Source organism: Lonchura striata, chromosome 1 (assembly GCF_046129695.1).
Source record: "Lonchura striata isolate bLonStr1 chromosome 1, bLonStr1.mat, whole genome shotgun sequence".
Classification (NCBI taxonomy): domain Eukaryota; kingdom Metazoa; phylum Chordata; class Aves; order Passeriformes; family Estrildidae; genus Lonchura; species Lonchura striata.
Window position 1 is genome coordinate 27,153,703 of NC_134603.1, and position 22,542 is coordinate 27,176,244.

The 22,542-nt window shown below is 36.0% G+C and overlaps 2 protein-coding genes across 6 annotated transcripts in view; one reads left to right on the plus strand and one right to left on the minus strand.

The window, feature by feature from the left end:
- The first annotated feature begins 82 nt into the window (after window positions 1-82).
- On the plus strand, window positions 83-14,065 carry RMDN1 (regulator of microtubule dynamics 1). The gene is made up of 10 exons (XM_077783007.1): window positions 83-202; window positions 838-949; window positions 3,726-3,813; window positions 4,739-4,898; window positions 5,656-5,745; window positions 6,393-6,448; window positions 8,497-8,584; window positions 10,141-10,171; window positions 11,436-11,569; window positions 13,876-14,065. The coding sequence occupies exons 1-10, from the start codon at window positions 83-85 to the stop codon at window positions 13,912-13,914; spliced, it is 918 nt and encodes a 305-aa protein (XP_077639133.1). The 3' UTR covers window positions 13,915-14,065.
- A 1,647-nt stretch (window positions 14,066-15,712) lies between these two features.
- The window catches only part of WWP1 (WW domain containing E3 ubiquitin protein ligase 1), a 58,637-nt gene continuing 51,807 nt past the window's right edge, over window positions 15,713-22,542 (minus strand). For 3 of the 5 annotated variants that reach the window (XM_021543176.2, XM_021543175.3, XM_021543174.3), the window contains 5 exons: window positions 21,905-22,025; window positions 20,924-21,028; window positions 19,458-19,554; window positions 19,086-19,158; window positions 15,713-17,869 (listed from right to left, as the gene is read on the minus strand). In XM_021543176.2, the coding sequence (XP_021398851.1) occupies window positions 17,770-17,869; window positions 19,086-19,158; window positions 19,458-19,554; window positions 20,924-21,028; window positions 21,905-22,025 (496 nt within the window). In that variant the 3' untranslated portion in view covers window positions 15,713-17,769. Of the gene's footprint in view, window positions 17,870-19,085; window positions 19,159-19,457; window positions 19,555-20,923; window positions 21,029-21,904; window positions 22,026-22,542 lie in introns of those variants that run through there. The other 2 variants (XM_077782996.1, XM_077783005.1) reach the window with 2 other exon arrangements.

Below are 22,542 nucleotides of genomic sequence, written 5' to 3' on the forward strand. Positions count from 1 at the left end.
GCCCTTGTGTGCCCCCGAGCCCGGGCCGGGCCGCGGGGCGGAGCGGCTCCTCCGCAGGCGAGGGGCGGTGCTGGCGGCGGCGATGGCGGCGCTCTTGGCGGCGCTGGCGGCGCCGTTCCGCCGCGGCCCCGCCGGCCTGCGGACAGCGCTCCGGCGAGAGGCCGTGGGCGGCCCCCGCGGCCGGGCCCGGCCCGGGACTCAGGTAGCCAGGGTGCCGCTCTCTCCGGGAGCGCGGCCGCTTCCAGGGACTGCCTGGAGTGCGCTGCCCGGGGGATGGGGCGCCAGCGAGCCTGGAGGTGTTTGAGGGAAGGCTGGATGTGGCGCCTAGTGCCGTGCCGTGTTTGACAGGGTGGGGTTCGGTCCTGGCTTGGGCTGGGTGATCTCGGAGGCCTCTTCCACCCGAATTCACGCCGGCTCCCGCGGCGTGTGGGGCCGCTCGCCCTGCGGAGCCGCCCCGCCGGCTTGCGGGAGGCGGGCGGGGGCTCCGGCACCGCGGGCGCAGTGAAGGACTGGTTTGTTGGTGCGAAACTGAGCCCTGGGCTCGTTTCAGCAGCACGCATTTGGTCTTTGCTTCAAACCTTGTGTTTGCTCCGTACTTTCGGTTTATGTCCAGTCTAGTGCTCTCTTCGTGTTTTCAGGTGTAATCGTGAGCTTCTGTTGAATATACTTCAAATACTCGCTTGATGAAGTGGCATTTTGTCTTACAAGGATTTTTTAACATTTTAAAGTCTTTTTTTTTGCTCAGAATGTGAAACATAACATACAGACGATGCAGACAAGAAAAACCTTTTTAAACTCGGAGTGATAATGTTCATTAATACTTATGATCCTACACAGGTGCTTAGAAAAAGCCTTCAGAGAGGAGTTGTGCTTTCAACAGGGTCACTTTTGGTTTATGAAGCTCACAAGGTGATTTCTGGCTTTGCTGAGGTTCATGCAAGTTTCAAAGGTAATATTTTCAAATTTTGAAGTATTTTGCTTGTTCTGATGTGATACTTAAAATTTTTAGTACCAGAATTACAGAGGAAGATAGTGTAATGCTTTTGATTTTTTCCATTAGGACTGCATGCAGTGTCATTTTTGATAGGACACTTTTGAATTGGTTATGGGTGATGTGATATCACTTCAACAAGTGATTATTTCAGATAGAACTGAAAGCAGATTAGTAGCTCATCCTGTCAGGGATAGAACACATGCACAAGGTGCATAATAACTAATTTGTTGCCCAATCTTACTGAAAGAAACGGATCTTTTAGAAATGCAGACCAAAACTTAATCTATTTCTAGAAATTTTAGCTAGTTCAGGTTTTCAGTATAAACACGCTGTGATTTCTGTTTAATCTAGTTGTGCAACACCACGATAACGCTTCATATAAAATTGAGAAATGTCTACTATTTCTGTAACACTAAAAAGTGAGAAGCAAAGCCTTGCTTTACCTACTAAAAAACAATTTAACAAGTGGTAAAATGTTTTTTTGTATCCGTTGAGTAAGAATAGTCTCACTATGGGAAGGACAGTAACAATATCTTAAAAGGGGATATTGTTGCAGACTTAAAACTTGTCTGCCTACATAAGGAATTTCAGAGTAAGCCTGACTGAAAGAACGAGCCCAAACTGGATGTATGCTCACTTCATAGTTGAGGTAGTAGCCAGTTCAGGTAACCTGTTTCTCTGTGTCTTAAAAAGACAGATAACCTGTTTCTCTGTGTCTTAGATGTTTATGCAGATAGAAAGAAAAATTCAGATAATAAATTTTTGAATGGATAAGGAGCTGTTTCATGTGCAGGAGTATCAGTGAGTAGATTTGAAATAGCTATTCCACACAATTAAGAAATAATAATAATGAGGAATAAAGAATTCTTCATTTCTCATGAGGAGCATAAATTACACTGCTTAGTTGGTCTTCTCAATGCTCACACGTGAATCTGACATTTACATTGCCAAGAAAATCAGTGCTAATGGGCTTTGTATACAAGACATGTAATAAATATGGTAAAAACAAGGGCAAAATAGAAATACCTGAAAAATACTCTAAAGTAATAAAAGTATAATAATTTGCATAAAACACCTTGTGGGAAATACATTCAGAAGTTTTGCGTTCTGAGCATTTGGTCATTAGCTATGTTAGTAATTAATGCTCAGGTCAGCAAGCAAACTTGACTGTTTAGTGAAGATCATACTGAAGATGTACTATGAAGCTTCTTTTGGACACTAAAATTCAAAGTCCATGTAGACCATTATCTTATCTTTGAAAGGGTTGAAAGAAGGTATGTAGAGACAGCAAGGTTAAAAATTATCCAGAATGCACTGATTCATATTCTAGTGTCTTTTTGAGCTGAAGAGGCTTTTGTGTTCAGTAGCCTTCAGTGTTTTTCTTTAAAGCAAACTATGCTGACTTTAAATGTGGTTACCGTATTTGATAGGTAACTTGGAAAAGGAACCCTTATAAACATGATTAATTTTTATGAAAGGGGTCAGAGCTTATGTTTTGACTTCTAAATTTGATCATGGACACAGGACCAAAGAGACAATAAGCATAAATAAAATGTCTGTAAAAAATAAGACAAGGCTTTTGACTTAAAAGATATTTTTTCAATGCTTTACTGTTGGCAGAAGAGTAAACTTGAAGTTTGTTCTTCTCCTGTACAGTTATATATGTCAACAAAATTACATCTGCTTCCCTTTGGGGATTTTTCCATCTAATTCTATCTTTTTTCATGCTATAATCCTCTCTAGTGTGGTGTTTGATAGTTCTGTTTCCTGTATGCTGTTCCAAGTACTATATTTATTTATATATTATTATATTCATCCAGTTCTGGAAATTATATTCCCTACCACTATTGTGTTTCAGAGTATTTTCTAGAAAAAGAAAGTATCATAAAAATAATGGTACTTGGTTAATAAATTGATACTCTGGAAAGCCAATTCTGATTTTCAAAATTATTTTTGCTATTAATATCTTGAACATACAGGAGTTTTGGTAGATTAATTGTAATTTTTTGGGGGTTGTATTTGGGAAAATCCTAAGGATTTCAGTCAGAAAACCTTTAAGCAATGTTTTGGTTTGTGGGTAAATAATGGAACCCACTCAAACTGCATGTTCTGGCAAAACTGTGGAAGAATATGTAAGTTTTTTTATTATTATAATTGTGAGTAGATAATGGAACCCACTCAAACTTGTGAGTAGATAATGGTACCTACTCAAACTGCAGTCATGTTCTGGCAAAACTGTGGAACCATATTGAGAATGAAGGATTTTTTTTCAAGTTGAGGGTTTTTTTAATTGTTACTGTAAGATTTAAATTCTCTACATATACTAATGAAGGGGATTTGTTACTCTTAACTCTGTACTGTACTTGCTCTCCTCATCCATTTTCCATATATTTTTTTCTTTTCTGTCATTTTCACAAGTTAAAAAATAACTTATTTCTAGTAGCGTGATGCACTGAGAAAGAGACCTTGGGATGTTAAATCTGTCCAGCAGCCAAAGCTGTCTTGCTGAAAGCTGTTGTAGTCTCACTGGAGAGACACCGATTGTCATCCTCATTGTGCATTGTACATGCTGCTTATTCAATCCTGCTGTGCTTCTAAGTTTGAAATGATGGCCTAAAATTGAGCTACATCATTTTCAGCTAGGTTGTCTTGCTCTAAAATGATTTGGTGATAATGTCTTAATTAACTATCAGTTGTTCTTCTGTTCCTACAATTTTAATTCCTTCATAAGTGGAAGATGTGATAGAACAAGCAGACTACCTGTATGGGAGTGGAGAAACTGAAAAGCTGTATCGGTTGCTGGTTCAGCATAAAAACAGGTACTTCATTGCCTTGAGACATTACTGTGGCTTCTTTTCTCTGCTCTTCTGTATCAATTTTTCAACTAATATTCTCACTGTGGAATGCTAGAGAACCTATTTTTTACCCTTATAAAAGTAGGAAATAAGGACTTGTCATCTTTTTCCTTCTAATGGAAAAATGAACGAAGAAAGATAGAACTGATAGTTGTAGAAGGTGAGGGTTCACCCTTAAGATTTTCAGTAGTGATTGTTTTATTACTCTAAGAATCCCTTAGAATACAGTGCAAAATTCTAAAAGATTCTGAAGTCTCTATTAAATTAGTAAGCCAGTGGTAGCTATCTAAAGTATAACAAACTGTAAGCAGAGTTCCAAAGCGGTGTGTTAACAAAATGAAACTAAATGGACTGTAACCTACAATACACCATGTGGTAAAGTGATACAAATAAATACATAAATGTACGAGTTTATGTGCTGGTGGTATTGCTAATCTGTGGCTTTTTCACTGTTTTTCTAGGAAGAATTTAATAATTTAAGTACAATTAGAAGGGGAAAAAAACACATAATAATTTAAGTATTCCAAGTAAACATCAATACAAATTAGCAGAGTGCTGGAAGAAATAACATCTAGCTGAGAGTAGCCTTCCTTTTCTTTCTGGTGTTTTGAGTTGTACCATTGGGGTTTCTTAAATCTCTATGAGGAAATAAAAAGCTTTCCTGCAAATGTTTGCTTTGCAGACCAGAATGGCAGAACGAAGGTATGGTCAGACATTCTACAATAGTGGGCTTTCATTTGCTGTTTGCTACCTTGGAGTTGTATGTAGCATAGCATGACAGATGATTCACTGTTGTCCTGTCACCCACTTGAGATACACTTTAAAAGACTCATTTTTTGCTTTGTTTCCCTGATTGCTTTAAAACATCAGTGTTTCTGTTCCTAACCAGTGATGATGCAGAGTTGTTATGGCGGCTGGCACGGTCATCACGGGATCTGGCTCAGCTTGGTAGTACTTCTGCAGAGGAAAAGAAAAAACTGACATATGACTCCCTTGAGTATGCAAAAAAGGCACTTGAAAAAAATGAATCAAATTTTGCAGCACACAAGGTGAGCCATGGAAAAAAACTGAAATATTATTTGTCGATTTTTACTTACAGAAAACAGAACAAATGTCATTGTGCTGCTTTAGGAGACTTCAGCATAATTTAACTTTTCAGTTAAGAATGAATGAGACTTCTAGTTCTTCCTAAAGTTTTTGGAAGACCTGAGTTCAGACTTCCTCTGGGGAAGCAGAAACATTCAGTGTGTGCAGGACCATGGAAAGAAGGTACTGATCAGGGTGGTAACAGCTGATGTAATCAGCTCCTCCTGCCCTGATGTAACCTTAAAAATGTTGTACCTTCCACATTCAGTGTGCCTCTTCTGGGCTCTGTAGGGTTTCACTGGAAATATTTCAGGCCCTGGCTGCATTCTGCCCCTTTTTTTTTTTTTTTGGTGGTGTTTTTTTTTGGGGGTTTTTTTTGTTGTTTTTTTTTTTTTTTTTTGTTTTTTTTTTTGTTTTTTTTTTTTTGGTTGTTGTTGTTGTTGTTTTTTTTTTTTGTTGTTGTTTTTTTGGTGCTACTTTTCTCACAGGCAAAGAGGCAGCACAATGTAATCACTTGCTTTGGTATCTTGGGTCAGGAGAGGACATTGATTCCCTTTACACATGCAGACCAGCAGCTTGCTCTGATGTTGATTGAGCTGTTCACAACACATACTTATTGTTGTTTGTGGTGGTGGCAGCTGTTCTAGTTGCAAGTTTTTTTAAATGAACCATGAATATAGTGCTGTATTAAATGTTTTTATTTTTTTATTTGTATTACAGTGGTATGGAATTTGCCTCAGTGATGTTGGAGACTATGAAGGAATCAAGACTAAAATTGGAAATGCTATTATCATCAAAGAGCATTTCCAGGTAATGCAGTTTTTTGCATATGACAAGATTAATGTGTCCAGTATGTAGATTGTGTGACAGCTGGTAACTAATTTTTGGTGAAATATTGAAAGCATACTTGTATTCAGACTTCCTAGTAGCACTTTGTTTTTTGGGTTACTATGACATATGCTCCAGAACTGCCCCAGAAACAAGGAATACAAACTCTCTCTAAGTCACTTTAGAAGGGAGTCTTGAAACACCTAAAGTGCTTTAGAAATCTCTTTAGGACTAGATCAGTTGTAATTGTCATATTGAGAAATGGCAGTGTGGCTGTCCTTTTAACTGTGGATTATATAAGAGTAAAGGATAAATACTGGAGAAGATAAAGAACCACTTATTTTATATCACCAGAGATTATATCAAAACCTGAACATGCCAAGTCTCAAATGCAATTTTTAATAACCTACTAAAGAGATGTGTTTAGACATCTGTCAGTGTCATCAGATTTTTTGAGGTGAGCTGATTAAGTTGTGCACTGAATACACAGTGTGTTGCCTTGAAATTCTACACACCACAGTCTGGTTTAATTAACAGTATGATAACAAGTCTGTTTTTAAATGTATTTTAATCAATGTGTCAGAACAACTTCTTTACATATCGTGTTGTTTTTTTTCTCCTCGCACCAGAGAGCCATTGAACTGAATCCAAAAGATGCTACAACAATCCATCTCATAGGAATTTGGTAAGATGTATTTTCAATCTAAAGTTAGCACATGGCACAGAAAAATGCAAGAGTATAAAATAACTGGCATGAATTACAGAACTGCTTGGAATAATTTAAAATGTACTTGTATTTGATGCAAGAATGAAAACATATTGAACAGATATAGGATGTCATGCCTTGAAAAAGTCTAGCTATTAATTATTATGCAGTTGAAAAAGATGAAAAATAATTGTTCATTTAGTTTATTTGTATGTCACTATTAAAAACTCCTTTTGCAGATGTTAAGTTTGCTTCACAGAATCTATAGTGGGCATCAGTGATAGTAAGTGGTAGCTCATTTTCTTCTGGAGTATGAATGGAGTCAAAACTCAGCACCGACTTTACATTGAATTTCAGTGATGGCTGTAATTTAATAATATCTCTGAAAAGCTACAAAAATTGAGATGTATTCCTAAAATATTTCTGTTACTATCTGTCCAGATACAGTATTTTAAAAATTACATTAAATAAAGGGAGCTTATAACTGTATATGTATTAACCAAAAATAATTGAAATTGAATTTACTGCTCAGTGAAAATTATACTAAGAATTACTGTTACATAGCAGGCAAATGGACTGGAAATAGAACTTTCCATACTATCCAGGGTATTCTAGGCAACTGGTGTGATGGAAAGCAATATCATTTATGTCTTACTGAGACTCCAGACAGGACTTTTAGTTATTTGTCCGAAAAAGACCAAAGATCTTAATTACATAGTTTTACCAGAGATCTCTATTGTAAGATTGAGAGATTAAAAATAAAGAAAGGCAATGTATTTTCAGCTTAAGAAAATACTGAAACCCACAGTCAATTTTTCTATGGTTTTTTTTTTTGGATCCTAAGTATTAAAGAAAACAATAATCTACTGCTCCAGAGTTTTTTAGTAGTTCAGAAACTTAAGCATCTATCGTTCATTCCCACATGATCTAACAATTGCAATAGTCCAGAGTTTTAAGCAGAAGTATATTCCACCAATTGACTAAGCCTCAAAGTCCATTTTGAGATAGGAAGCTTGCTCTGGGAAGCACTTTAGACATTGTTCCAAAGGAAAATTAGAAAAGATGATGAGAAATGTTAGATTAATACTGTTTTTGGCTCTAAAATATTCCCACATTGTATATTTAAATGTGCTCATTACTGTTCCAGAGCCATCTTGATCTGAAACTGGCATTTAGTATCAGCCAGTTATCTTTGCTCTTTCTAATCTGTCCTGGACTGAATCTCTTTCTGATAAGGCACATCTATCTAATGACACAATTTCAACTCTGGATGTGTATTCCATGTCTTTACTGCCTCTCCTCCAAACGTTTACAGTTACTAATTTTTCATGTCCTCTAGAATGCTCTATTTTACACAGTGAATAACAATCTCATTGTGGGAGGCTGCTAAAGTGACTATCATTGTTTAATGTTTGCACCCAGAATGTTCTGTGCACTTGAAATGCTTCAGTAAAAATGTTTAATCCTTCCAGCGCCAATAAGATAAGTGACTGATAGATTATCTGTGTTATTTAGTAGATAGAAAACAAGCATAGCTTGGCTTAGCCTAGAGCACAGTGGTTTGATTCTTGAATTTATTTTCATTCTTGTAGATCAGAGTCTCAGGAATGTACTGCAGATCTACTTTATATTAATAAATTGAGAAAAGCAAAGTAGTGTTGAGGTAAGGCAATGACATTACTCAGTTATGTTGCTTTTGCAAATACATTAAAAAAAATACACATAAATCATAAAAATCATTCAAGCTCAAAATCTGTCTCCTGCTTAGTAATTGTCCCAGTTTTAGCTAATGTAGTTAGTTCCCAGTAAAACACACACCAAAACTTCTTTAGCAGCAGCTTCAGACATCTTGCTATTTTTGTTTACAGCTGTAAGAACATGCTTATAAAACTTGCAGCATGTCTGCAGTTTTGACTCTTGGAATCAACAATTAGGACATCCAGATTTTATGTCCAACAACAATTCTGATGTTGCTCAAAAACAAGAGAAATGTGAAGTGTACATCTAAATGTTTCTTTTTCCTTCAGGTGTTACTCTTTTGCTGAGATGCCATGGTACCAAAGAAAAATAGCTGCAACACTGTTTGCCACACCACCAACCTCCACATTTCAAGAGGTACAGTATGAAAATATTTCACAGATTGTTATTCCACCCCCCCCCACCACCACAAAGTTGATGATACACTTTTTACTTATTTTCCTGACAAAGCTGACCTCTGATTATGGAATAAGCATGGAGTAGTGAGTTTACAACTGTCAATAATAACATGAGAACATGAGAGTGAGAGGTATCTAAAAACATAAAAATCTTTCATTTTCTTCAGATGTAGGACACACAGAGTAGTGTAAATTATTTTGGTAGTTTTTGCATGAGAAAATAATAAACTATATGTAACTTAGCTTGTAATTACTGTTGTGCTCTGTTGCAGATAACTGCACTAGTCCAGTGCTGATTTATATGGTGGTGTTATGCCATGTACATATTCTTTGTCCCCTTATATGAAATGCAAAAGGCAACAGCTCACTTTATTACTTAAGATGAACAAATACCCTTTAATTCTCTGGCTACATATGATGTGGGTTTTTCAGTTAAAAGTACTTTTGTTCCTCTTTTCTATAAAGATTCTGGCTGTTGTACACCCTAAGACATACTATCCAGATGTTTATCCTTTAAAGTTGCATGTCTAAAACTGTATGTGTCTAAACCAGTGTGCATCTTATTTAAACACTTGTACATAAATAGAAGCTTGACAATTAAATTGATAATATAAAAGTTTGGTGCAGCTGTTTTAATGTTTGTTTGTTTAGAGCAACCAATAACTGTTTTGTTCTATTAAAGTGGAGGGGGGCAGGCTGCTTGCTGTTGCACAGAAAGCAATTTAAGAGCTGTTTGAAAAAGAATAAAACTCTTAAATGGAATGTCAAGTTTGTAAGTTTTGCTGAAAAAACACTTTCAGAAGAATACTAAGTGTCAGCCAGAATTTAAAATACTGCCAGAATGATGCCAGTCCCAACATTCAGTTCTGTAGCACTTAAACTCACAGAAGAAGCAAACTTGTACTGGTAAGATTTCTGCAGATGAAGTACAAAATCTGATTTATAGATACATCCATACTTTCAAGTTCTGTGAGAGCTTTTCCCCTCCCCCTACTCCATTAAGAAGATGTAGGGATGGATGAAATTGGATATGTGCTTGATGGGAAACTTACTGAAAATGTGTGGGTATCATAGATGTTTATCCTCATGTAAGAGGCTACTAGCTGGTGCTCTGTGGGAGTCAGTTCTCTCTCAAATATTTATTAATGACCCAAATCATAAGATTTGTTTTATCTATTAAATTTATACATGAGAAACGGATGGGAAAAACTGCAAATGTGCTGGATAGTACAAACAAAATTCAAAATTTATCTCGACAAGTTGAATTGGAAAAACACAATCCAATTTGGTAGTAAAAAATAGGAGGTACTACACTTAAAGAAGAAGTGGTAGGGGGATAGTTGGGTAAGTACTAGTTCTTTTGAGATTATGTCAAATCTAATGGTACATCAGTAGCATGCTGAATTAATAAAAATAAGATCAGGGACAGGAACTCCTTCAGGTATGTGCATAAGACTTTAGTTTGACTATTGTGTTTATTCTCCACTTTAAAGAAAACAACTTTGTATTTTACAGGCTCTTCGCTACTTCCACATGGCAGAAGAAGGTAAGACTTGTGGCTTGTTTTGACTGAAAAATATCTTTTAGAATTGATGACTTGCAGTAAACCTCCAACTTACCTTAGTAACTGTAGCCACTAAACCCAAAACAGTAGCATATGATCAGCTGATAAATGTAGTGTGCCAGTCACTGTGCATTGAGCTGTTACATTGGAACATTTTATCAGAGATACTTAAAAGTATGTTACACACTTACTAAAGTATGTTACACACCTAGTATACATCAGTGGAATGTGAAGATTTTTTAAGAGGAAGTACTAAAGTGAAATTTGTACCTTCCTGAGAATGAAGTACTCTTCCCTAAGGAATTCCAACAGGAGTGCAGGGAGGCAGAAGAAATTTAAAAAGGGAATTCTGTGTTACTTTTTCAGAATTTTCTTAGAGTTCAAAAGTCCTCTGTATTCTGAATAGAAGACAGAAAAAGCAGACTTTTTATTATTTCAGAAGGTATTATGCCAATCTGACAGTTAAACTGTACACGAGATAAAATAAAATATGAACATGTTATTTTACCAGGAGTGAAGCCATAAACAAAACTCACTATCTGAAAGATAAAGGAAAACAAGACAGTGTTCTGTGAAAGATTTGTACATAGTTAAATTATTGAAGATTAGAGGAAAGGCTCATAGTGTGTCTTCCGAAGTGTCAAGTAATGCAGCTGTGAACTGGAACAGTGAACTTCATCTCAAAATTTGCCTCCAAAACACGTCCATATGTTTTGAAACCTGACCTTAAATCCAGCAGTAGAGAAAGCCTGTACTATAATTATGAGCAGCAGACAAGATTAGTCTTTAATAATGAATTATGCTTTATAAAAGCAAGGTTTAAATCTCTCCTTAAAAGATGTTCACTGTGGATGCAAATAGTTTTGCTTTATTCTGTGCAGCAAAAATTAAGCTGATATCTGTATGTGCCCTACTTCCACTTGCCTATACCTGCTAAGCTGGTTGCATTGCCTGTTGTACCTACTAGGTCCAGAAAAGCCCAAAACCTGCAAAGCAAATCTGGTATGCATTAAGCTCACTGCTTTGCTCTTTGTGAGGAATCTAGTGTCATTTAGTTTGTAGTATGTTTAGTACTAACTAGCAAGCTGATAACTAATACAATTGTTTATGAGAAAAAAAGCTAGCAAGTGAAAGTTTTACATTTCCTTCCTTCTGATCCAAAGCCAAACTATGTTTTCTGAAACAATTATCAAAGTATAGTATGCTGCTAATTCCCATCTAAAGCTTTTCTCCTGTCTCTATGCAGCCGATCCAAATTTCTACAGCAAAAATTTGCTCTTTTTGGGGAAAACATACTTGAAGTTAAACAATAAGAAGATGGCTCTTCTGTGGTTAAGCAAAGCAAAGGAGTATCCTGCACAGACAGAGGAGGACAAACAGGTAGGAAGTTAAGAACTGTAAGCGTACAATCATAGCATATCCAACATGTATGATATCATGGCATTGAAATGGCATATAAAATTAACTCAGGGCAACTTGTAGTTCAGCACCATTAATTCAGAATCACATCAACACCAAAAAATTCTAGTATGTTACTAGCCATCTCTGAAAATAATGGTTGGAAATACTCTGTTTTATTCATAGCAGAGAACTGTTACCTTTCTTCTTCATGGTAGTTCATAGATTTAACAAGGACCCAGCCTTAGCTGTGTTTCTGAGGTTCACGTAGGCACCTGCACTAGCCTGTTTCTATGTGAACATGGAATCACCTTTTATATGCCTGAAATGGGTAAGGTAGGAATTACATTTTGGAATAGCTCACAGTCATGTGAACATAAGGAAGAAAAAACCCCAGATGTACCAAAACCTCAACATGGCAGTCCTTCCCAGGCCCCTAGGGAGAGATTCAGATTATCTGAATAAGACTGCATAAGGTAATGTATCTTCAACAGTGCTAGATGTCATGAGTCACTTAATTACCCTTTGAAACTGTGCAGAAGGATTTTGGTTTGGAGGGTAGGCATCTGCTTCCTACCTAAACATTCAAAGTACTTCAAGAGAGGTAGTCCATTAGACTTGTTCATACCTGATAATACATTCAGTATAAACCAAAGCAATTGCAGTTATTTATTAAAAACAATCCTGTTAGCATCAGGACTAACAAAGCTTCATTTCCATTTGATTTTTTTATGGTTGATTGAGCTCTATTTCATTTAGCATTAAGCTGCAGTTGAGATGCACATTCTGAATGTCCATGCAACACTGAATGTCCAAAGTGCATTTCACACCTCAGAAAAAACACTACCACAACAGAATCCCTCACTAGTAAGCCTCAGACTGTTTCTTCCAAAAGTGAGTTCCTTTAGTAACATCCTTGAGTGGAAATACAAGTATTACATTCCTCCAGTGCCTTGCAAAATGTTTAGGAAATTTAATAGCCTAAAGGAGTAGTGGTCTCAGGTGTGTAAGAAATTGGTCAGTTCTCCTGACAGTTACCAGTAGCTGGAGGCACACATGAAACCAGTGATCCCAAAAACTTGTCTTTCTTTAGGAACCATTCAAAAAGTATAGTCAGGAGTGAATTTTGTGCAGTAGCCAAGTTGTTAAACCACTGATCGGGTTCAGGTATTTGTGGCCTCCTGGTACCGATATCTATTTCTTAATCTCTTAGAGGAGTGCAGAGCTGCTATACTGAGAAAGATGGCATTCTCTCCATTCTCTGTGTGAATGCGTAAAATGCAAAATTCATTGGGAACTAGACTTGATAGTCCACTATGTAGGAAACTGGCATGTGCAAAGACATTTGAATTCTTGTCTCAGCATAACTGTTTTCTGAATGTTTGTTACTGGAGGTACGCAGAGGTATCTGGCTTTACACCGTCTGCATGGCTTGCTGTCATTATCATTGTTGGGTTGGAGTTTTTTTTGTAGTTTGAGGAGGGTTGAAAGGGTGTTGAGATTTTTTTGCTGTTCAGTGTCACTATAGGACACAAGAAAGCAAGACACCTACCGCTGCTGTTGTAAAGGTAAAAAAGGGGAGTTTATTTTCTGACTCCAGCATTTTTAGTTTTCCAGAGGTGACAGTGGATTGGAGGGTGAAAGTGCCACTCTCCAACGACCCTGAACAACCTAACAGTCCATCAAATTTCTCTGCCTCTATGAAGGAATGCAAAACAATAAGTTATTTTTAAAAAGTGTGTGAGAAAGTTTGCTACAAGAATGTAAACTCAGAAGACTTTAGAAAATCTTAAAAATCAGGGTGACAGTTTAGTTTGTTGTTGGGGGGTGTTCTAATATGAATGTTAGAGACCATATTCAGATTTTACTAGATTTTAACCAGAAACCTCATGCAAACAGAGCCTCAGAAATGGTCTCACTTCTTAGTCGCTCGCTGGAGTGTTGAAAAGTGTAGGTTGGTTGGGTATGGTCAGAGGTAGACAGGACAATTTCCTGCATGCAACTATTGGACTACAGCAAATCAAGAACTAGTATCTGTATTCAACACAAATAACTTCATTTATAGTAAGTGTAGTAAGTGAATAACACTGAAGACACTGGCTTAAGTGATTTATTCTGATTCACATTTCAAGTATTGAGCATCTTAAACTACAGAAGAAAAATGACTTGTCCTAGGACCATACTGAATTTACACAGCTGCAGGGAAACATTTGGGTGCTTATGAGGGAAGTTTTGCTGGATGAGTCTGTAACTACCTGGGACTGTTATGTTAAATTTATTTCTTTCAGGTACAGAAAGAAGCTTTGGAGCTGCTTAATTCTATATAAGAAGAAACAAGATAATGGGAATTCAGTGCCTCAGGTGTGAGCAGCATAGGAAAAAGGCCTCAAATACTACTTTGGCTTATTGAAGCTGATAGTAAAAGTACAGCTCAGATCTTCTGTCTGCCTCTCATTTCTATTAAAATCTGAACTGGAAGATCTGTTTCATTATTGATCCTGTCTGTTCATTTACATGGGAGTGAAGTGGGCTTTATTCACAAGCAGGGTCTATAGCTAGACAGAAAAGGCTGGCAGAGTGATACCCTGGGTTTTTAATTAAGTTTTTTGCAGTTCTAAACTACAAGTTATTTATGAAGAATAACGAGAAACATGACTAGCATAAGTTTAAAGAAAAGAGGGATAGGGTCATGACATAATTATAATCCTTCAGGTTTTTTTACACTATTTTCCTGTGAGATTCAATGGCCTTCAAGAGTAATGCTCCAACAGATTTATCATTAAGGCTGCACTTTCTTAATTCCAATACTCTTAAATGCTAGTGTTTGACTTTGCAGAAAGTGTTGTGGTTTAAAATAAAAAATGAAGGGAAAAAGAACAAGAAGGGAACATTTTAAGAAAATCCCTTTATGGGTGATATCAGCATGTGCAGTGAGAAGCTTTGTGATGATTTAATGGCTGTAAATGTTTGCTGGGCACACACACCACCCTAGACTGTGATAACAGGAGGAATATGCACTCCCAGTACATTAGAAAGGAACTACTGTGTGGAAGGACATGGACTTCTGTGTGTGGACATAAACTTTCTTCTTGGTATTTCTACTGTGTTGGCAGGAATTTTCACCAGAAATACAAAGTAATCTAAGTTAAGTCTCCAGCCAAACACTGTATTCCAATTACCCAAGAGAAAAAGTGGACCAAATAATGAAAAAATACCAAACATGTGGTATTCTCTGTAGAACAGCCTAGAAAAACAATTGACTAGAAAATACCTAGTGTTTGCTTTACTAGGAAAGGGAATTGCAATTCTCAAAGTAAGATTAACAGCATAAATTGCTTAGACTAACCAACCAAGCCCAAACTAAGTCAGTAGTAAAAATTCATGGTTGAGGGAGAATTTGGGGCTTGAATTAAAGCCTAATGCCACAAAGCTACAGTCAAAACAGGGTTTTTCCAACTACCATAAAGTAACTGTTATATTAGTTAAGCATCATAATGAAGTCCTCTATGTTACAGTGTCTCAGGGTGGATGATAGTGTTTGAGAGAGAATTTTCTGCATTCATATTCTACAAAAACATCTGCATATAGTTGTTTCTAGTAGCTTTGTGGCAGGCATCTTTACTTAGGTGCCTTTTCTGCTGCTGCACAAAGGAAGAATATCCAAACTAATAGCTGTGAAGTGTGTAGTGAAAAGCAGTGAGTTGCAGGAAGAAAGGAAACGACAAAACCCATGAACTACACAGCAGCTCCTTCAGGTAGTATTACTTCCCTGGTCTGACCTCCAGCCATTGTTGCCTTCCCTCTTTTTGGTGTCTTACTCACTCCCCCCCAAGTATAGGTGAAATATGGGGAATTCATGTGGGAAAAGAAAAAATTACAACACAGTCTTACTGCAATTCCCAGAAAATGCAAATACTGTACACACATGCACACAGGTATATTAATTCTGCTTTCTTTTCATCCAGAGCCATTATTTCAGTCACGCCCTTGACACCAATTCATAGGTCATACACATGGACAGAAAGCTACTGAATATTTTTTTTCATGCGTACTAATCCTTACCCCCAGGAAATACCACTGCAGGTATGAGACAGCTAAAGTTACCAAAACAATAAAACAACTACATTCTTATAGTGCGCTGTCTTTTTTATTTCATTCAGTTACTCACAGATTCACAAAATTCAGCAGTTGGTAGTGGGTCACCAAGTCATTCATTAGTGCAAATTCATCAACTGTGACATTTAGCCCTCCTTGTCTTTTAGGAAAGTGATACACACACTCCTGGTGCCTGGCCTTTGACCTTCTTGGTTTGTTTTCTTAAACTTCCTCCATTCTAACTAGCCTAAGTGATAATTTAAGTGGATTTGCACTTCAAATGAATTTAGTGCTATATAAAAATTTGGTGGTGTATGAAAAACTCTCAAAGTGGTGGAAATTTTTGAAGCTCTTACAGAAAAGTTCATGTAAGACAGCAGTCTGGGCCTGCTGCACCACTGCTGTGACCAAAGCTCTGTACAGCTACAGCTCCAGGGTAAGCTGTGCATATTGAATACAAAGCCTTGAGACAATCCAATATGTAGAAAAATAAAACTTCTGGCAGAATTCAGCTGCTGCATTGAAAAGATACATGAAGAGATATAGCTGATTTTTATCTGCATGTACACTTTTAACAGTGCAATATGATATGTTAACACATGTGTGTTGAATCGTATTCTAAAATCATTTTCATGTGTACAAAATTCTGTGTAATTTAAATGTAATGGAATTTACAGGTAATATTTAAAGCATATTACAAATGGTGATTTAAAACACATTTTACTCTATAATAAGGAAGCACAGTTTGCTAGAAGTAGCATTTAATATAATTCACATGAATAAGGTGTTAAATTTTAGTATTTTTTTAAATGTCTTTGCAGTTCAGCAAATATATGCCAATAAAATGCCAATAAAACTAATCTTAAAATGTTTTTATATTATTGTGCACTCAGAACAAACCTGATCTACATAAAAGGATGACAAGTTTTAGATGTACTTTATTCAAATACATCTAAATTTCAGTAAGAATTTTAGAGAATTAGAGTATTCAATATGAAATAATATTTTTATCTGTGCAAAGCTTAAGTAACTTTCATTTTATTTGAGTTTACTAGATCCAGTATCTGAAACTGAACAAGAACACAGAAAGCAGCAAAATTCACATTACCTTTTGTATACCCTTATAGCTCAGTTTACATTAATACAACTCTACAAAGTTATAAAAAGGACATCACGGATTGAAAAGGGAAACCAAACAAAACCAAAAAAAAAAAAAAAAAAAAAAAAAAAAAAGCCTCCAAGACACCAGACCAAGAAGAGAATGGGTAATATTTTCTCTTTTATTATTTTTTTCTTTGAAGATTACCTAACATCCTTGTGTTAATAACCCATGGTTCTGTGTAAACAAATTTCAATGCTGCTCAAATGAATTAAAATACTCTGTTCATCTCCTGCAGTAAGTCAAAACAGTGGCACCAATTCCTTTCAACGTTAAATCACATTCATCTCATGGTACATGACTCTTGTGCAAGTAGTAAAGGCTTTATTCATGACCTTGGCTACATCAGTAAAGAGGGATATATCCGCTATTTATGTATTTAAAAAAATCTGACAGAAGAACAGATTCTGTTGTCTCAAATACCAGCAGCATCTTTCTACATATTTAGGATACGTTTGGCCTAAGCCTTTAACACCTTTTAGAACAGCCATGCAGTAAAACAAACTTGGAGATGTTTCTTTAGAGAACACTGAGCAATTTAAACATTTTTCTGAATGATAAAGCCAAGATAAAGCAAATCCAGGCCCTTTTAAATGGCTGCAACTTTTCATACACTTAAAGCTCTATAAAACTAGAGCCCATTAGTATATATATTTATATTTTTATATATATATATTTTAAATAAGTCTCTTGTCTGCTTTCAAAATTTATGGAGGTTTTTTTCTGGTCTTTTGAAAGGGCAATAAATAAAAGTAGAAAAGGCTGAACTGTTTTGCATATATTTGTGGAAGAACGGAGAACAATTAAACTTTTAGAGTTCCAGAAAGATCACTGTACAGAACAAAAAGCTTATATACAATTAAATGTGCAATTTTAGTTGGCTGGGCCTTTTATTATTCAAGATATCCTTTTTGATTAGAAGCCACTTCTACTCTTGTCCAAATCCCTCCGTTTCTTCAATGGCAAAGAGCAACTTCTCTTTTAGTTGTTCATAGCTTTTATATGGTGGCAAATCCAAACGATTAAAACTGAGCAGGAAAAAAAAAAAAATTTTGTTAAGTTTATTTAAATCCCATGTAAAATTCTACAGAACTCAATTGTTATAGTAGAAGGTATAAATGTTCTGATCTAACAGTTAGAAAAAAAGAAATAGCAATCATAGCATTATGCTAATAGCATAATCTCACTACTTTGGCATTTCTACAAGAAGGAAAAACAGTCAAAGTTTCAGAGGAATATTTTAAGAAACAAAATACTATTACCAGATAAAAAACTAGAATGGTATAAGACTAAAGACTGTCCAAGATACAGGAACTATAATACTTCGAAAAAACATAAGACAAAAACATGATACTTACAATAATAATCGCTTATACTAGTAATACATAGAAAAGGAAATTTTCAGCATGAATTTTAATATAATCCTAGTTTGATGCTGGATTTCACTAACAGCATGAAAAAGCTGAACTCTTCTCCTTCCTACACATGTTTTTATGTAGGTGGGTGTTTTTTCCCTTTAAACTTTGCCCTAAAAGAGTTCTGCCAAAACATTTTGTTCCATGTCTTCCTCAAAATTATCCTAGACAAGATAAGATTAACTCTTACAAACATCACTCAAAATCCAGTGGAGAAAATGTAAAATGGAAGATACCCTTAAGTAGTTTAAAAGTAGGATGTATATTATTGTCACAGGTTGCCAAAGGAAAGTGTGTCTATTTTGCAAAGTCCATATAAAAAACTGATCTGTGTACCTGATGCACCAGTTCAGTATGCACAGGAATGCCAAGCCAATAATGGCACACCTGAAGCCTGGCGGGAAAAAGTATCAGCATTCTTGGCTAAGCATCCTTCTTTTGAAGGTTTGCTGTCATTTCTTTCATGCTACTTCTCATGACTATACATTTTATCTTTCATAATGACTCTATCTAACAACTATGTGCCTCCTACTAACATGATTTGTTCAGTTATTTAATATTCTCTAAAAGAATTAGGAAAGCACCTTTCAGTTCTACACAAGGACAGTCTCATAATTTTGATAGATCTGACACTGACCAACTGTCCATCACAGTTGAAAAATTTAACAGGGCACCTAGGAAAGTTTTCAATACTGGCATATCAGAGCAATCAAATTAAACTGAAGATGGAGATAGAAAATTGATCCAAATTAGATTTCATTTGATTTGGCCAATGTAAGCCTGGATTAAGTAAACCAGTAAAGGTACACAAAGTTTACACATAACTCACCAAGTGTGACTTCTTGGTAACCAGGTTTCCTTGCCAACTTTTTCAATGCAGAATTTCTGAGGACCATTACTTCCTAGAAAATAAGATTTTGAGAAGTGTAATCTGTTCCTTTTAAGTACCATACATGATATATATGTGACATAAGACACAATTCAGACAGTAGAGTTCATTAGTTACATCAACATGCTTCTCACAGAAACAAGCTAATTTCTGAATAGTTTATAAACATATTAATGGGATTTATGATATAAAAAGCCCTTCTAGATCCAAGGTGATGAGCATGAAGCTCCTCTTATCTGTACACTTGCAGCATGGTTCATTTGCAAATGAAACGGTGACAATGTAAAACAGTTCTGGTCACCTTTTACTTACCCATAAGTTCAGCAAATCCACCCAGTGGTAATCTGCAAGTGCCAGTGACAAACTGCAGAAGTCTCATGCGAACCTCGTTGTCTGTTTCTTTTACAAACTAGGCATAGAAATTCAAATTACTCAATAAAAAGCTTTAACACTGCTGGACAAAACCAAAAACCCCATGAGATGGTTGGAAGAGTATAATACCATTTAAAAACACACTACTTTGTTTAGTACCTGTTTTCATTTCTTTACTTAGCAAAATTGGGTGGAGAGAAAAGAGCAGTGATTTCAGATTATATACACTGTCAGCCATTATAATGTGAAGGCTGGGAACAGCAAGTAAGAATCCTTACCTATTTTATTCTACACTAAAATATAAATCATGTCAATGCTTTGTATGAAGACTATTGCCATTGTTATTAAACAAAGCACTAATGTAGCTACATTATATACATGGGTATTTCAAGACTAAGAAAAACTTGCATATAAATGTTGGTACTTAAACTTCTGGTTTAGATTCTTTTAGTACCAAGCATCTTAAAAGATTTATCATCAGATCTTATGATATAAATAAGATAGGATGTAACTTATTTGCACCACTTTCCCAGAAAAATTTAGTCAAAAGCATCTCTAAAATGGTGGTTTTTCAAGAGATAGGACCCTGGTTCTGACCTCTTTTTAGGAAAATTTGTAGAATAGTGCCAGAATAGTATTTGAGAGTTTTCTGTAGCCAAATTCATTAAAATGTGAGTGGAGATTAGTCAGTGCTAGAGTGCAACACTTAATATGACAAATAATCATAAGTACTAAGTGACATTTTTAGATCACCAAATCAGAATGGTTTCGCTTGAAAGGGACCTTGAAGTTCATCTAGTTTCAACCCCTTTCCCACAGCAGGCACACTTTCCACTAGACCAGGTTGCTCAGAGCTCCATGAAGACTGGCCTTGAACACCTCCAGGGATGGGGCATCCACAGCTTCTCTGGACAATCTATTCCAGTGCCTCACCACCCTCACATGAAAGAACTTCCTCCTAATATCTATCCTAAAGCTACCCTCTCTTTGAATCCATTTCCCCTTGTCCTGTCCCTACGTGCTCTAGTAAAAAGTCTCTCTCCATCTTTCTTGTAGACTCCCTTCAGGTACTGCAAAGTGAAGATGTACAAGTGTACTACATATAAGAACATTTAGACAGTAGATCACTAAGAATAAAATAAACCTCACTGAATAATTAGTTAGAACAAGATACAGAAGAAAATATTCATAAGCTAGCATCCAAACATAATGTGTATATCTGTCTGTCATCTCTCACCCTAAAGTATCCTCCCTAAAGACGAGTAATCCTCCTTTCCTTCTCTGAAAAGAAAAAAAGAAAGGAACCTGTAGAAACCTTCATTTGGACAGCACACCACTACACATGCCATTTGTGCTACAGATCAAAACAAAAGCTACAGAAGTCAGAAATGTAACTATTAACATACCTGCCAGAACCAAATGATCTGCTTGCTATTCCTCGTGTAATGACGATAAACAGTGTTCCTCTGCCAGTCTGCTAAATCTACTTCTTGCATACCACAGAGCATAACCTAGAAAAGAGAACGATTTCTTCACATTAAACACAAAAATTAAAAGTATTTTCTATTTTGTATGAGACATGGTAACAAAAATGAAAGTTTCTGCTCTGAAAAAAGGACTGGTAATTTTTTCATTTTACTACACAATTAAGATTTTCCTTTATCCTAAGTTTACAGTTATCCAAAATTGTGTATGTATATAAGTGGTCTTAAAGATCGAATAGCAGAGACTTGCTATCTTCCAACTAGTATTTCAGTAATAAAAGCTATTACCTTTTCCATAAGAGGAATTTTTATATTAAGGACTATATTACCCTTTCCATTAAATCTTCACTTCATAATCCAAAATTATTAGTAAATTGCTGCTACTGTTACTACTAATAAAGATAAAACATACTGCAAAGTATAAGTCTGAAAGGTATTCATTAAAAGAAGCAACCTTGAGTTGCAAAGTTCCATTTCATGCCTTGTTGGTTCCTCCAACCTTGTGTCTTTAAATATAAGAACCCTAGAAGCTGTCTTAGACAGTGTATTTGATACTAAGCAATCACTATACACTACAATCAACTTCTGTGTCATCTGTTACACAGTAATTCTACCCATCTTCCACAGAGGGAAAAGTCTGTGACTCACAGATGCATCAGTGATTCTCATATACTTCCACAGAAAATTTCAAAAATACATTTTAATGCTGAACACCAAAACACTGATTCAAGAACAATTTTTATCATGACTTAATCCCACTGCTGCTAATAAATTCTTCATGTTCCAGAAGCTATCAACTGCAGCATGTGCAGACGAGAGATTCACGCCGACCTCTCCATACATTTAATCTCTCCATACATATTACCTTTCCAAAAGGTAAAAATGCTGAATAAAAAACCTCACCTCCAGTTCCTTTTCATCAAAATAATGTAGCCATTGTAGAGGAACTACTTCATTAAAACCATCAAGAAAAGCTTTGGTTTGTTCTCTAACTCCCCGAGAAAATCGCCACTCTGCCATTAGCCTGGGATAGAACAAAACCAAACATGAATTAAACATAATTAGCATTCAACATGAAGAAGTTCAAACACATAAGATTGTACATGTGTTCCCATCAAGTAAGAATCCCTCAAGTTTGACTTCTTACACTGTTCAATTTCATTAACTATAAGGAGCCTACTATACTAGATTATCACAAATCTTCAAATTTAAACAATAGTAAAGTAGCAAGATGTAACTTAGATTACCATTCCAGTCAAAAATAAATATTATTATGTTAATTTATTTATATACTATAGAAACTATTTCTCAGAGAAACTGAAGACTGCTAATTTAAGTCGAAACTTTATGTGCAGCACTGGATATACAGTGTATCACAGAAAAAGGTCTGTATACATCTGCTTTTGAGATCACTGAATAGACAGATCAGAAACAGAGGTTCAGAAAAAGAAGAATGTCACCCTGTTCTTTTAAAAGTTTTAAAGGTCTTTCTAAAATTTTCTATGCCTTCTGATGTTTACATATTTCTACTGGAGTTCTCA

What these genes read in the sequence shown, in the direction of transcription:
- RMDN1 (XM_077783007.1), top strand. Translation starts at nt 83, where the DNA reads ATGGCGGCGCTCTTGGCGGCGCTGGCGGCGCCGTTCCGCCGCGGCCCC. An exon ending in CTGGTTCAGCATAAAAACAG is followed by an intron (nt 3,814 to 4,738) that starts GTACTTCATTGC and finishes GTTCCTAACCAG; the next exon opens with TGATGATGCAGAGTTGTTAT. An exon ending in CAAATTTTGCAGCACACAAG is followed by an intron (nt 4,899 to 5,655) that starts GTGAGCCATGGA and finishes TTTGTATTACAG; the next exon opens with TGGTATGGAATTTGCCTCAG.